Source organism: Adiantum capillus-veneris, chromosome 30, assembly GCF_014529385.1.
Source record: "Adiantum capillus-veneris isolate H3 chromosome 30, ASM1452938v2, whole genome shotgun sequence".
In the NCBI taxonomy this organism is placed as follows: Eukaryota; Viridiplantae; Streptophyta; class Polypodiopsida; order Polypodiales; family Pteridaceae; genus Adiantum; species Adiantum capillus-veneris.
Window position 1 is genome coordinate 8,521,652 of NC_140960.1, and position 14,031 is coordinate 8,535,682.

Sequence of the window (14,031 nt, forward strand, 5' to 3'; positions counted from 1 at the left end):
AAGTTAGCAGTGAGTTCTAAAAGCAACTGCTAAAACCTGAGCGCCCAAAAGCTCTTCAAACTTGCATAGAGTGCCACGTCATCAATCAGATTTTCCCAGTGCAATTCGTGGAGCTGCCGTCAGTGGTGCTACATCATAACTAGCGATCTTCTCACTCTCCTCTTGTGTTGGCTGCCATGTCATCACTTTTGTGACATTCCCTCCCCTTACAAGAAGAGTAACCGCAAGTACACCTGCAAAAAGTCAATCCAATTTTTTAGCAGACGTTGCGTTTATGCATACATGCCAATGACCATCAACACGAGTGATCACATTCTCTAGCATGTATCACACCAGTGACCACACTCTTCCACTATTTCAGCCATCTGATTCCTCATTGGATTTGTTGATATCCCAGCATAGTGATGCTAGTCATCACACCGAGATTGTGTTGATCCTTTATAGACGTCTTGATGCACGAAGACCACATACCCAATCTATCTCATCCAAGTTGGAACTATTGATGCACCAGATTCCTATGCACAAAATGGTATGCAAATGACGTGCAGGCACAGATGCCGTTATGAAACATAGACATAAACTTAGCCCATCTGGCGCTCAAATCGCACCCTGCCCGAGCAAAGTTAAATTGCAATTACAACCAAACAATCCACAGACTGCAACCTCCTTTATTCAAAGGTTTCCATTTTCAACTAAACGATGCCTAGACTATAGCGTGCCCCGCCTAGAGGTTCCAAGTACAACTAAACGGTCTCCAGACCGAAGTCTACGCTGTTTAGAGGCTTCCATTACAACCGAACGATCCCTAGACCTGAGCTTGCGCCGTTCAGATGTCACAAAACTGATGACGTGGTATGCTCAATGAAGAAGACATGCTTTAAGTGCTTGAAATTGATGACGTGGCAGATTTCTATAATTGTTATAGGCTTGCATACTCCAAGCGAGAAGGCAATAGCAACACATGAGGCAAAGAAGCCATGGAACTTTCAAAGAGGACCGTTGTGGTAGTTGTACCTTGTTATTATCAATAAAGAAAGAAATACTGAAAGGGGATGCCACTATTTAGGGCCAATGCATCTGGAAGCGAAACTTTACGGCTTGGTGTCGACTCTCTCTCTCTCTCTCTCTCTCTCTCTCTCTCTCTCTCTCTCTCTCTCTCTCTCTCTCTCTCTCTCTCTCTCTCTCTCTCATAGACTTGAGCACCCCAAGCCGAGAATCTGATGCAACACACGCGAGAAAAACTGAAAACAACTTAACAAACTTAGTTAACACTAAGAGAGAGACGACGCGGCACGGCGAAGTTCCCCGCCCAGAGAGATTGGCCTCAAAGTTTGGCGCCCCATTCGGTATTTCTTTTTTATTAATGCTTGGCAAAGTACAGTGTCGGAGGGTCCTCTCCTCCCTGTAGTGCTCCCAAGCCAATCTGAGGGAGAATGAGGCCTTGGCAATTCTTTTAAAGACTCCTGGCCCAAAAGCATTACATGAAAAGCTCCAAGTTCTAAAAGCAGCTGGTCCCAAAAGCAGCCAGCACTGCCTGCAAATTGCGCCGCAAAACATGGAAGTCGGTACGCTATGCCACATCAGCAAGCTGCCACAAATTACGAAAATTTGTACAGCATTGCCACGTACGTCATCCTATCCATGAAAATTGGGTCCTTGCTTGTTTTAATGCTCGTGTCTCGTGGGCCCCATCGGATAGGACCCTATAAGTTTGGAACAACTTATAATATTAAATTTTTCAATTTACACTAGGGTTTGTCCAGACAAGCTTGCCACATCATCACTTTGTGACATACCCCCCTATTGAAAGAATTGTAGTCGCCCTCAATTACGCCTACAAAACGGACATAAGCCAGAAACTAGTTCAATAGACATCGACTCTTAAGTACTGACGCACTAGACAACACATATCCAGGCTTTGGATAAAGCGAACCTATCTTTTCTTGAGCCCTGTATCCAACACTTGCACAAAGACGACAGTCACTGAACATTCAAACCACATTCACATCACTACCCCCGTTGAGATCTTGGATGAGAATGATGATCTAGTTTCACATCAAGATCTCACTGATTTCTTGCAGATGTCTTGATTGATTAAATCTTGTTACTATCGTGTCCATCTCATCTCTCCGGAGAACAAGACCGAAATTCTGCAGATATTTCGTCTTTCAAACATGCACTCAAACACTACTCACATGAGAGAGCACATATAACATATTCATTTCAAAAATTCCCATTTCGAAGTACTTCTTTCATAAAGTCATACAGCATAATACTATCAGCCCATCAGTATCCCTGAAATCACAAAGGAAGTCAGTGACTTTGCTCCATCTAAGTAATCTGTGACAAAGGAGCAGAGAAACGTCTCTCTTGTGCAGTCTCGGTTGCACCAGATTCAACAAGAACTCTTGGAGTAGTCGAAGCTAGTCCAAAAGCCTCAAGGTAAAGTTCCAAAATCTGAGGAGTATCTGCTAGGTCCACCTCCATCCACTTCGCATGCAATGCCGGATAGTTCTTGAACTCAACTAAGAGCCGCCGTATCAATTTACCTTTCCAATCCTGGCTCCACCAGATTCAACCTGCTGAACTTCGAGAATTCTTGGAGTAGTTGAAGCTAGTCCAAAAGCCTCAAGCTAAAGCTCCAAAATCTGAGGAGTATCTGCTAGGTCCTCCTCCATCCACTTCGCATCCAATGTCGGATAGTTCTTGAACTTAACTAAGAGCCGCCGTATCACTTTACCTTTCACCTCCCTTTCCTTGTGAGCTAGTGTGTGTTCTGGAATGAGAATCTCCTCAATCTGCTCCCTGTCAACTGGCACCTCACCTTTGAAAGGTTTCAACAGACTCGCGTGAAATGCATTGTGAATTTTCCAAGTATCCGACAACTTCATTCTGAAGGATACATCATTTATCTTTTCATGAATCTGAAAAGGGCCATAGTATCGCATACTTAGCTTCGGAAAAAGTCGTTCTTTACCATTTTGTTTCCGTAGGCGTGCCTTCTCAAACCGTAAAAGCACCAATCATTGTTCTTCAATTGCAAGTCGCGTCAATGCTTGTCTGCTGCCTTCTTATGCCGTGCTTGGGACTTCTCAAGAGCCTCTCCCACCTTGGCAAAAGCAGTGTCCAGACCCCTCATGTACTGATTTGCTTCAAAAATCTTATCTTTGATGCTTAGAAATGGTGGAACCTTCTTAGCACCCTGGATTACCTCAAATGGTGCCTTCCTCGTTGACAAATTAATTGTGTACTTGTAGGCAAACTCTACCAAGGGCAAATATTTTTCCCATTGAGTCTTTTGAACCAAATGTAAAACTTCAACAGATTTTAGCAAACCAACTCTAAAAATCAATACATACTTTGGCACTTGGCAATAGGGATTTACAATGGGCTGCTTGCGGCTCTTAGATTTAAGACAAAAATGAATCCTGTAACATGCCAGCTCTTTTAGGGCATTGGCCTTGTTGACATGACATGGATTGCAATTCTCGGCAAAGCTCGGCATCCTTGGCCAATTGATGCATCTTTTGAGCAATGCTAACACTCTTTGGATGCGTGGGTACCCATATCTTGATCAAAGACTCCATTTGATGATATTGTTTTGCTTGGTTGAAACAAAGGTCATCATTCATTACACTATGGACATCATTGATGTGTGTTCATCATTTCTTTTGTTGTGGAAATATTGGGAGACTCATATGCACCTTTTGGTGTTTTAATCATGACTCGTGGTTGAAAATTTAGTGAAAATAATAGTAACTATGCCTTTTCCTTCTATAGTCTCTATGGAGGTAATGGACTTCTTCCTCCACTAATTCCTGTGGTAAAGACCGTAGTCTTATTCAACAAGTTGCCCTTTTCCAGGCGAGGGACTCTCATTATCCGTACATTGTGTGTTCTTCTTGATGCCAAGAAGATATACAAGGAGCTTGCCACTATTTTGGAGGGAGAGGCAGATTTAGAGTTTGCCACTACAATGGTCCAGGTTTGTGGAAACCCTTTTCTGGGTCGCGGCTTTGCATCATCTTCTATTGTCTGCTTTGGTTTTAACTAACGTGTAGGCCTGTTTGCAGGCTTTAAACTTGATTCTTCTCACTGCATCTGAGCTGACAGATTTGCGAGCACTACTGAAGCACTCTCTGTCAAACGCAGATGGTCGGAATTTCTTTGTTGAATTATACTCCACATGGTGCCATTCGCCCATGGCGACAATAAGTCTATGTCTACTTGTCCAGGTCGGTTTCTGAAACATTTATGTTCACAGTTTTTGTGGCTGTTGCAAGAAGACATTTTTAAGGTGATTGATGTATAGGCTTACCAGCACGCCACTTCAGTCATACAATCTCTTGGAGAGGAGGATGTGAATGTGAAGTTCCTTGTTCAAGTAGATAAGCTTGTGCGGCTGCTGGAAACTCCCATTTTTACTTACTTGAGACTTCAGGTTTGTTCTGTCTTCTATAGCTTATTATTCTTGCCTAGGAAACTTTCTCTATGATATGCACCATTCCTGATCTTTTGATTGCAGCTTCTTGATCCTGGTAGGTACCCCGCTCTGTTGAAGGCACTTAATGGTCTTCTTATGCTACTACCTCAGGTAGAAATGACTTTCTTTAATTAGATTCTCATTTGTCTGGTTTGACCTTTTCCTGGTTACAATTGGTTCACTTCTATGCAGCAAAGCATGGCGTTCAAGATTCTGAAGACAAGGTTAAAGACTGTCCCAGCTTATCCTCTGATGCATGTAGCCCCTCCTACTACCGCAGAGTTCCCAGGACTTGGTGTTATAAGGAGGACAGCATCTGGCAGCCCATATGGGCAGCTTCTCTCGCATTCTCAGATTAGTGAGGATGGAGATGGGAATTCAGATTTTAACGACGGTGCTGGAGCTGTTGATTTTCAAGCAAAGCTTCAACAATTCAGAGGTGTACAGCATCAGCATCGGGAGCACAGGCTGTCCCAGCGCCAGCAGCTGAAATATAGAAAGGGTCTACTGGAACCTACCCAGGTGGCTCTTTTGTCCAATGCTAAATGTTTCATCTCTTACCAGAAGCAAGTAACAGTACTGGCCAGCCATTGTTACTGCGTGAAATTTCAAAATAGGAGTTTCCTGGGTTTTTGTAGGGTAACAGTCAAAGACTGGAAGAAGGACGGGGCGGCAATGCTGTGAGCGATGGCAGCAGCAAAACTCTCCCAAGAGTGGGTTGGCACAGTTGACATAACACTTTTTGATCCCTCAGCCATCACCATTTGGTTTAATGAAAAATCAGAATTTTTGAGTTCAGACAAGCTTGTATACATACAAGAAGGGCTTTTAAAGGCCAGTCCGTTGCCAGTCCACACATGTCGATGAAGAGGAGGGACACAGGTGGCAGCAGACAAGCTGAACTCATCAGGTGTTGGTAAAGGCTGTAATACATTATCAGCATTGGCTTGGCCCAGTGGGGGAGGTTAACCCATTGTTTTTCTAAGTCATGCTTAATGACTTGGGCTGTTCATATCAGACTTACTATAGTCAGAAAAATGTTGTCAAAGAATTGCCTGAGATGGTTTGTTTTTTATGACCATAAGGCAATATTTAGGCTCAAGGTGACCTGAGTGTTCATTATAATGTACAATTGAGTAAAATAAATGAGTGCCCCTGTTGTGAAATTTGTACTTTTTGGAGACATTTTCATTAAGATGAAAACAGAGTTCTTTTTGTCACCACATCTACGGTTGAAGGACCGCTACTGATTCACCTGCTGGTTTGAAGAGTTAGTTGTCAAATAGGGAGTAGCCCAATACATGCACATAAGATGGACATAAAAATATCGATTTAGATAGATACAACTCAATCAAACTAGGATGGATGGCCAATGAAGATGAGTAGAAAGGAAAGAACCGTTTTTTTCTGCCTCCAACCATTCATAGGCCTTTCCATGAGAGAAGTATATAGCGTAGTGTGTAAATTTGTAAAAAAACACTATCTAGGTTAGCCTTGCCACACCGTCCTAGTCCAGTGAAGCGGGAGAGAAAGTTGTTGTAATAAAACCACAACCTTTGTCTGAGTCATACTCATAGATCCTCTCCAATTATGGATCGTGTCTTCTTGGCACGTTGTATTGAGCCATAAACATAAGGATCATGCTAAAAGCTTACCAACATGCATAATGAAGATGATCTGATGCACTTGCAGTCCCTCATAATATGGAGAACTTTTGAACTTTTGAACTTTTGAACTTTTGAACTCTTGATGCCTTTCCATCATTTTGGAGTGAGGAGATTATCCATGGAGTTGCAAGTAGCTTTTATTGCTCCCGAATATTCGTAAAATTTACAAAATCTTGAATATTCAACAAAAAGCAGGAAGATCTTTTAGACGAAATTGCTTAAAGAGGTTCCAAATCCCTTCAAAGTTTGAATTGTAATGCGATTGATGAAGATGCTTGGTGGCAAACATCTCTCAGAGATGTAGTGTGATGCCTTGAACGAGAAAAAATCTCAGGATATCTCGGGGATCTCCACAAATGCAGCTAATTCATAGTTCTTTGAATTTTGAGAAGCCACGATTCCTAGGAACGTTTGCTTGCTCAAACTCTTAGTGATTATCTCACATGAACTTAACCCTCAAAAATCCTTGCAATCACTGAATTTTTTGAAAAGAGAACTCATGGACCCTTGGCCTCATAATGTGATCTTCTAGGCTATTGAAAGTTGTCAAGCAACATGCGAGGAGAAAAGGAGTAGACGTGCAATGACCTATAGAAAATGTTACAAGCATGACCAGGTGCAGCATTTCAGTACTACTTCCACCCCCAACAGCTGAGGTCGCCATCGTCGCTCCTCTCCCGCAAGGGCTCACTCACGCCACAAACTTTTTCTCTTAAAGTATGGCACCAAGCTATTTTTGGCACCGGTGGCTTGAGGACTCTCCACTTAGATCTAATAGCACTGTGAAGACAAGACTGAGGGGATTAATGCATGCTTGTCTCCACCCAACCACCTCCTCTTGTAGGTATCCTTAGCCCTATCTTTAGGAAACCCCTCAATTTAGCACGCGAATGGCCTTGCTATGACCTTGTCTGACCTTTGCCATGACATCTCTCTTCCGTGTTAGAGAATTGAGTGTATCTCTTAACAATAGGCTTGATCCTCCTCTATAAGTGGTCGATACATTGATCTCCCTCGAAGTCTAGATCATCTCAAGCGGTGGCTCTATCCACTAGGATACTATATGTCTGGGAGGTGAAACAATCTGTCATTTGCCTCTATAGTGCACATGTGGACTCTCTTTGACGTGTATCGAATGTTTAACAAGTATAAACCAAGAAATCTTTGATTGGGTAGTCCATGGCTTTGAAAAGTGATCTAAATCCTCTTGAATAAGCAAAGGAAATGTCATCTCACCACATAATAAGCCTCTCAGTTTGAGTGGAAGATGAAATACTCCTCCAAATTTGGTGCCAATCTACAAATTCGGTACTTGCCTTGTTATGAAGGCACTCCACTCTCTCAAATTGATGTGAGGAAGTGTGTATCTGACCAATAGAAGATCTCGAGCCATGTGAGAGATACATGTCCATATATCTAGGGCCGAGGATAAATCGATCCTCAATAGTATGAAGAAGATGCTTATCGTAGAAACCATTTATACTAAATCCATCTAGATTAGAACATGGTGACGTCTATATGCATAATAGCATATAGTGTCTCATCTCTTGGCAAGCTATTTAGGGTACTCTAGGGCTTTCCAAGCATATCTATGTCTCAGAAGCTCACATAGGCTTGCATAAAATGATAATGTTCTAGTGAGTGCCTCAATTATGTTATGTGTGCTAGCAATCTCTGCTGTAACATGTTAGTCTCATGCAAGACAAAGCCTTTACTCCAAATCATCATGTATATCATAGTAACTAAGGGTCTCTCCATCCATCATAAGTCGACCTTGTCTTCTACAATGATTCATGCTAGATCTCCATACCTAGACATCATATAGCATAGTAGATGTGACTAAAGTTCAAAATAAACGTAGATCTCCTCCCTCCCCCCCCCCCTCCGGTGCCCTTTCCGTCCGCGACAGAATTTCCACGTGTCAATCAAACATCTTTAGTCCCTCTCGAGGAAAATGACTGGCGAGTTGAGCAAGCAAAGAGCACTCCCAAGTATGTATGAATCAATGTACTCCACCATCTCCAGACCATATGTAAATTGTGGTGTCGATCTTCACTTCCTCCGAGTAGTCGTATTGAACATCATAACCTTAGTTTTACAAAGTGTATCTAACAAACCACTATCTTTAGTAAGAATGTAACATATCAAGATGCCTTTGCATGCCCTTTGGAAATTCATCCATCAATACAATATTATCTACATACAATAAAAGAGGAATCCATATGCTTCCCAACTGTGCTATGTGACCATATGTCAAGTGAGGTGATCAAGGATGGAGTAATGTGCTCCCAAAGTAGTCTATGAAATCCTAGATCATTAAAAACTCGCAGAGGTCTCTCTTGAGTTGAGCTAAAAAATATTGTTTACTTTTGCCTAACATGACTGACTATGGGTGATGAGCTTCAAAATCTCCTACTAGCTCTCATCTATTTGCACTCAGCAACCTATTAATTGTTTTGAGGGACATTGGTATGCTATCGTTTCCCTAAGCCACAAGAATGTGGTAGGTAAAGTCATTATCACAAAAGTATTTATAGCCTAGCATACCTCATGTGGAAGCTCCTCCAAAATATGTGAGCATTTGTATCAAAATAGGGATCGAAAGTTCTCTACTATGCACCTCCCATCTGTCTCATTAATGAACCGATAGTAGGAAAGCCTATGTACTACATGTGACCATAGTGTATGAACAATCAAGTGTGGATTATATATATGAGTGATCAACAACTACTCCAATTGGTCTATAGGGGATATCTCAAAGTCATCAACTTGCATAATTAACTCGACCCATCCTCATATCGCAAAGGATAACATCTAAGTCCCCCTAGACCACGGCCATCTATTAGAATGAACAATCCATGTGTTGCCCCATTTACATAGATCTCTACCATCTCTTGCATCCTAGAAGGTCTTACAATGCCCAAATCTTGTGGATCAATCTCTTCCATTAGCTCTTCTATAATAAAAGGGCACCTAATGATTGACGGTCCTTACATTGAAGCCACCTAGGAGTATCACATCTCCATCCCTCAAGAACTCCTAGATATCCTCATCCGTAGCCATATATGGTGACTATGTCTTCAGATAAGCATAATGAGATTTGATGGGTAAAAACTTTCAAATGCAATGTCGAGTGGTGTGCAACTCTCAAGCTGCACCTAGACTCACATGTATCGTGCTTGCTCATCTCTGAGCACTACCAGTATGATATGTTGGAGCTCCTTTTTGTATAAAATTTCTACTCCTCCAAAGACCTTATTTCCCAAAGTTGACCATACCTCCATCCTATAAATTGACTCCCATCTATAACCTGACATTGGAGGCTAAGATTCCTTTTGTTGGCTATGTGTCTCAATATAGAAAACGATGTCTCTTTCTCTAAAGGTGTCCCCAAAGATACATGCATCGAGTAAGTGCTCCATCACAATTCCATATAGCTAGCTTTAGAGTGGTCTCATAGGTCTCATGGAGCCATTTGGAACTTGGCTCAAGGATAATGACTTTCCCTACTCAATAAAAAGCAACCTTCCTTTCCTTTCGAGCAGCCATAAATTCCTTGGCATCATTCCCTCATATGATCCATTGACTAGGGGTGAGATCATGTCCCAAAAATATGTATGTACCCTTTCAGTGCTTCTCATTCTCACGAAATCCTTCCTAGTTTCCATTGTTGAGAAACAAAGTATAGGGACTTATCTTTGGTCTGCCACTTCATTGGGGTTGCTAGTTCTCTTCCTTGCTCTTCAAGAATCTATATAGGTTGGCTTTTGAATCCCCATTAGCATGTATAGGCACCTTAATATTCTCCTCCACATTGTTCCCCATCATTAGACCAGTCACCCTCACATGAAGAGCCCTTGTTTTTCTCTTTTGTTCCTCTTTCAAAAGGCTCATTGATGATAGAAGATGTTGGTTTGGGAGATGTAGATACTTGGATAGTCTCCCATTTATTACCCACCTCAATCCATTGGATGTTCTCTTCATGATTTCTGACAAACATCGGTCATGTCTTCAATCCCTCTTTTACATGTGGTTTGAGTGGCAAACTTTTTGTTTTGATTTCTAGCATCTCACTCACTTCTCTCGCTTCTTTGGTCCCTGTTTAATTTCTAGCCCACATGCCATTGGTTGAAATTTGAATTGCTCATCGCCCCTTCTTTCTCTGTCATCTTCTTTTCCTCACTCCTCATGCATAAATTTGTATTCCAAATTGGCATCTTTCACAAGCAAAATTTGATCATCCATCTTCTGAAACATCATTTCCCTTGTGTTTTGTATCTCTTTCTTCCAACATTCAAATTTCTCATCCATAATTTTTTGTATCTTGACTTCAAACTTGGTAAAATTCTCAAGGGTACACACAATTCCTACATTTCTTGTGCATCGAGAACACATTATCATACCTTGATAAGTATGAAATTTTGCCACTCAACTTTCAATTCATTCACTGCATTTTAGTCTCTCTTACGCATTCCCTCTTTACCCTACCTACTTACTACTAACCATTGAGTCATTGAGCAATGGCCAGTGATGAACTAGGCAATGTCACTTATCAGCTAAAGTCTAAAAGCATGAATCAGGATGTAGATTGCATCCAATGATGAAGGGCCCAAGGGGCAATGACATCCAAGTCTCTCTCTCTCTCTCTCTCTCTCTCTCTCTCTCTCTCTCTCTCTCTCTCTCTCTCTCTCTCTCTCTCTCTCTCTCTCTCTCTCTGTGCATCAATGGATCCAATTACTCTTGAAGCACTCAATCAATCCAATGCACATGTATGATGTGTCATGATCCACCATCCATGAATGATTCAATATTGAATCATGATGCACAATGCACTTGCATCCAATGCACATTACCACCTCTTTGGATGTGCTTATTTCTACAACTACAAAGACTTGAGAGCTAGATTCTGATGATGTAGAACCAGGTACATCCATGAATGATTCAAATTTGAATTATGATACATGTGCACACTGCATCAAATGGATATTACCATTAGTTTGGAGGATTCATCGAGCTCTATACCTACAAATCCTAAAGAGGAAGAGTTTGAGAAACATGATCATTGAGGTATTATGGCCTTGAATCGAGTCAATTTGATGCTTGCAATGATGAGAATAACGCTCATAGTGCAAGCTCGAATGACGAGTCCAATTTTGAAAGCATTCTCTCTTTGGTCCTATAAAGACCGTGGAGTCAATAGCTCAGGGCTTTTCTCTTGGTTTTGCACACATAGGCCTGGAATATGTCACAATAGTCACTTAGTCTAAATTTTGTTTCATCTCTACTTATGTAATTTAATCATGATTCTCTTTTTTTTTTAATCTTGTAATTTTGTTCATTTATTTATTGAATGCTTCTTTCATGGTTTTAGATATAATGTTAGAAACTAATGCTTGTTAACTCTTTCAATATCAATCTCATGAATCAATAGTTTTGAGTCTAGCTGTAGATAATGGACATCACATTCTTACTTAGAAGCTTGACACTTGTGGGTGTTAACTTTAGAATCTTAAATTGTATAGATAATGGACATGTCACATTCTTACTTAGAAGTTTGACACTTGTAGGTATTAACTTTAGACTCTTAAATTGTATAGATAATGGACCGGTCACATTCTTACCTAGAAGCTTGACACTTGTAGGTACTAGCTTTAAATTTATAGACTTTACGTTGAAAAGATGCATGTCCTTTTTTTCCATTACATCAACAGACATCTAAATTATTTTTAGTTTAAATAGTAATGCACGTCTTTGTATGTGTACACATCATACATGATCCTGGTAAACTTGGACAACTATTGCACTATGGGAGACTAGATATATGCATGCATTTAATAAAGAGAATTTTAAATCAATGACCACACTCAATCGTATATGGTTAGTAGAGATTGTAAACTCTTCAGAGCAATTGAGACACATCAACACGTTTTTTGAGGGCTCTGGAGGATCATTATTAATCTTTCTTGGATGGTGATCTTGTACCATGAAGTTTTTCATCCTAGAACTTGGTTTGATTGGACGGCACATTATTTCACTTGAACGGCTCATCTTTTATTATTCCTCTAGGCCACCTTGATCTCAAATTCTTTGTACAATCCTATTAGCTTTTGTATGGTTCCAAGAGGATAGGCTTCCTTAAGCATCCTCGTGGCTCCTATGTACACGGTAATGTGTGTGTGTGTGTGTGTGTGTGTGTGTGTGTGTGTGTGTGTGTGTGTGTGTGTGTAGCTGTTAAATCTTAGATAATAAGACATAATTGAATTTTTACATTCAAAAGATAGCTGGCAATGGAACAAGGAATATATATGTACAAAAACAACTTAGTATTAGAATCATTTAAGTACAATGTTTGTAGGAAAGAGATCCCCTTTCAGTATCCAAAAAATAAACATATTTCCCAAGTCATCAGTGAGTTTTCCATCGAGAGTAGGGTAGCTTGCCAAAGTTTAAAAAAAACCTCTTAAGATAAGATAGAGTCCTTACCTGCATCCATCCAAACAAAACAACAATTCAGTTAGCCTTGGATGTGTTTTACAGGTATCAATGGACCATACTAGTTATTATCCATGTCCATCTTACAAAACTTTTTTTACCTTTAACAAGCTAGGTCCACAGTAAAACCTTTTTGTTTATAAGTTTAATTATTACTTTTTATTTGAGTGACAGATTTTTCCTTCTAATTCAAGTGGTATATTCCCCAAAGAGAATAAACTTCATGAGTTATTTATCTGTCATATTAGTGAGGTTCTATCAATAAACAAGCATAGATAATTTCTTCTAGGTATAGAATTGATGTTGTTTTAATCATACAAATGGAATCCAATTCAATCTATTCTTATAAGTTGCAACCTTACAGCTAGCCAATTGGTAGAAACCTAGCCCGTCCAAAAAACAAGGACAAACTATGAATGCAAATGTTGTAAAGCACAGTCGTAAACAATCCAAATATAACGATGAGGTCCTTCATAGAATGCAACAAATCATATTCCTTCCCGTAAAAGCAACATAAACTAGTACATGGGTCCGAAAACTGTGGTACAACAGTTTAACACCCCCTCCATACGAAAGGTTCTACCAAGTCACAAAAGCAGTATACAACATGCCATTCATTAATACCAGCAACTGCATGAGTAGTAGGAATCCATCCTTATCCGAGGTACAACCATTTTAGAGCTCTTGTTAAGCCAAAAATGCCATATACTTACCTTCCAAGACAATGAACAGAGAACCTTCTCATAAACCATAAGCAAACCCAAATCGGTGGGTTATACCCAGCTTTACTCCCAAGTATACATAATGACCCTTTTCTCAAAATGTGAGTACGCACAATAATGCAAAGTACCCAACGCCGTAGTTGCTATAAAGGCCAAGAATAACCGCATTTTTTAAAAAACCAGTTATGCCGAGACTAGGAAATGCGAGTACGCACAATAATGCAAAGTACCCAGCGCCTCAGTTGCTATAAAGGCCAAGAATAACCCCATTTTTTGAAAAAAAACCAGTTATGCCGAGACTAGGTAATGTCTGCAGACGGTAATACCCTGCAGCGGCTTTGCAAAATCCCAAGTTACATTATTATATAGCAGTTTATAGCCATGCTGCACACGGTTTTTTCAAAAAACAGTAGGAAAAACCCTTTTTATACCTCGAATGAAATCAAGCAGTAGATGCCAACCATTTTTAACAACATACTCCATGTTGAGTACCATAATAACCTATGAGTAATACATACACATAGTGTAAAAGAACCACAGTCATCGACAGTTGAAAAAACCAATCACGATCGCAAGCAGAAAACAACCACCACAATGCTATTGAAAAGCATTATTCCCACTGTGTCAACAAAAAGCAGAATAATGTTTACTGTAAAGAATTCCAACA

General features: G+C 40.4%; 1 protein-coding gene across 1 annotated transcript in view; it reads left to right on the forward strand.

Moving 5' to 3' along the window:
* The window catches only part of LOC147417512 (ARM repeat superfamily protein), a 66,782-nt gene extending 61,133 nt beyond the window's left edge, over positions 1–5,649 (forward strand). The window contains exons 15-20 of the mRNA XM_086506467.1: positions 3,865–3,985; positions 4,074–4,235; positions 4,313–4,441; positions 4,526–4,594; positions 4,676–5,005; positions 5,122–5,649. Coding sequence (XP_086362593.1) covers positions 3,865–3,985; positions 4,074–4,235; positions 4,313–4,441; positions 4,526–4,594; positions 4,676–5,005; positions 5,122–5,214 — 904 coding nt within the window. The 3' untranslated portion in view covers positions 5,215–5,649. The remainder of the gene's footprint in view (positions 1–3,864; positions 3,986–4,073; positions 4,236–4,312; positions 4,442–4,525; positions 4,595–4,675; positions 5,006–5,121) is intronic.
* The last annotated feature ends 8,382 nt before the right edge of the window (positions 5,650–14,031 follow it).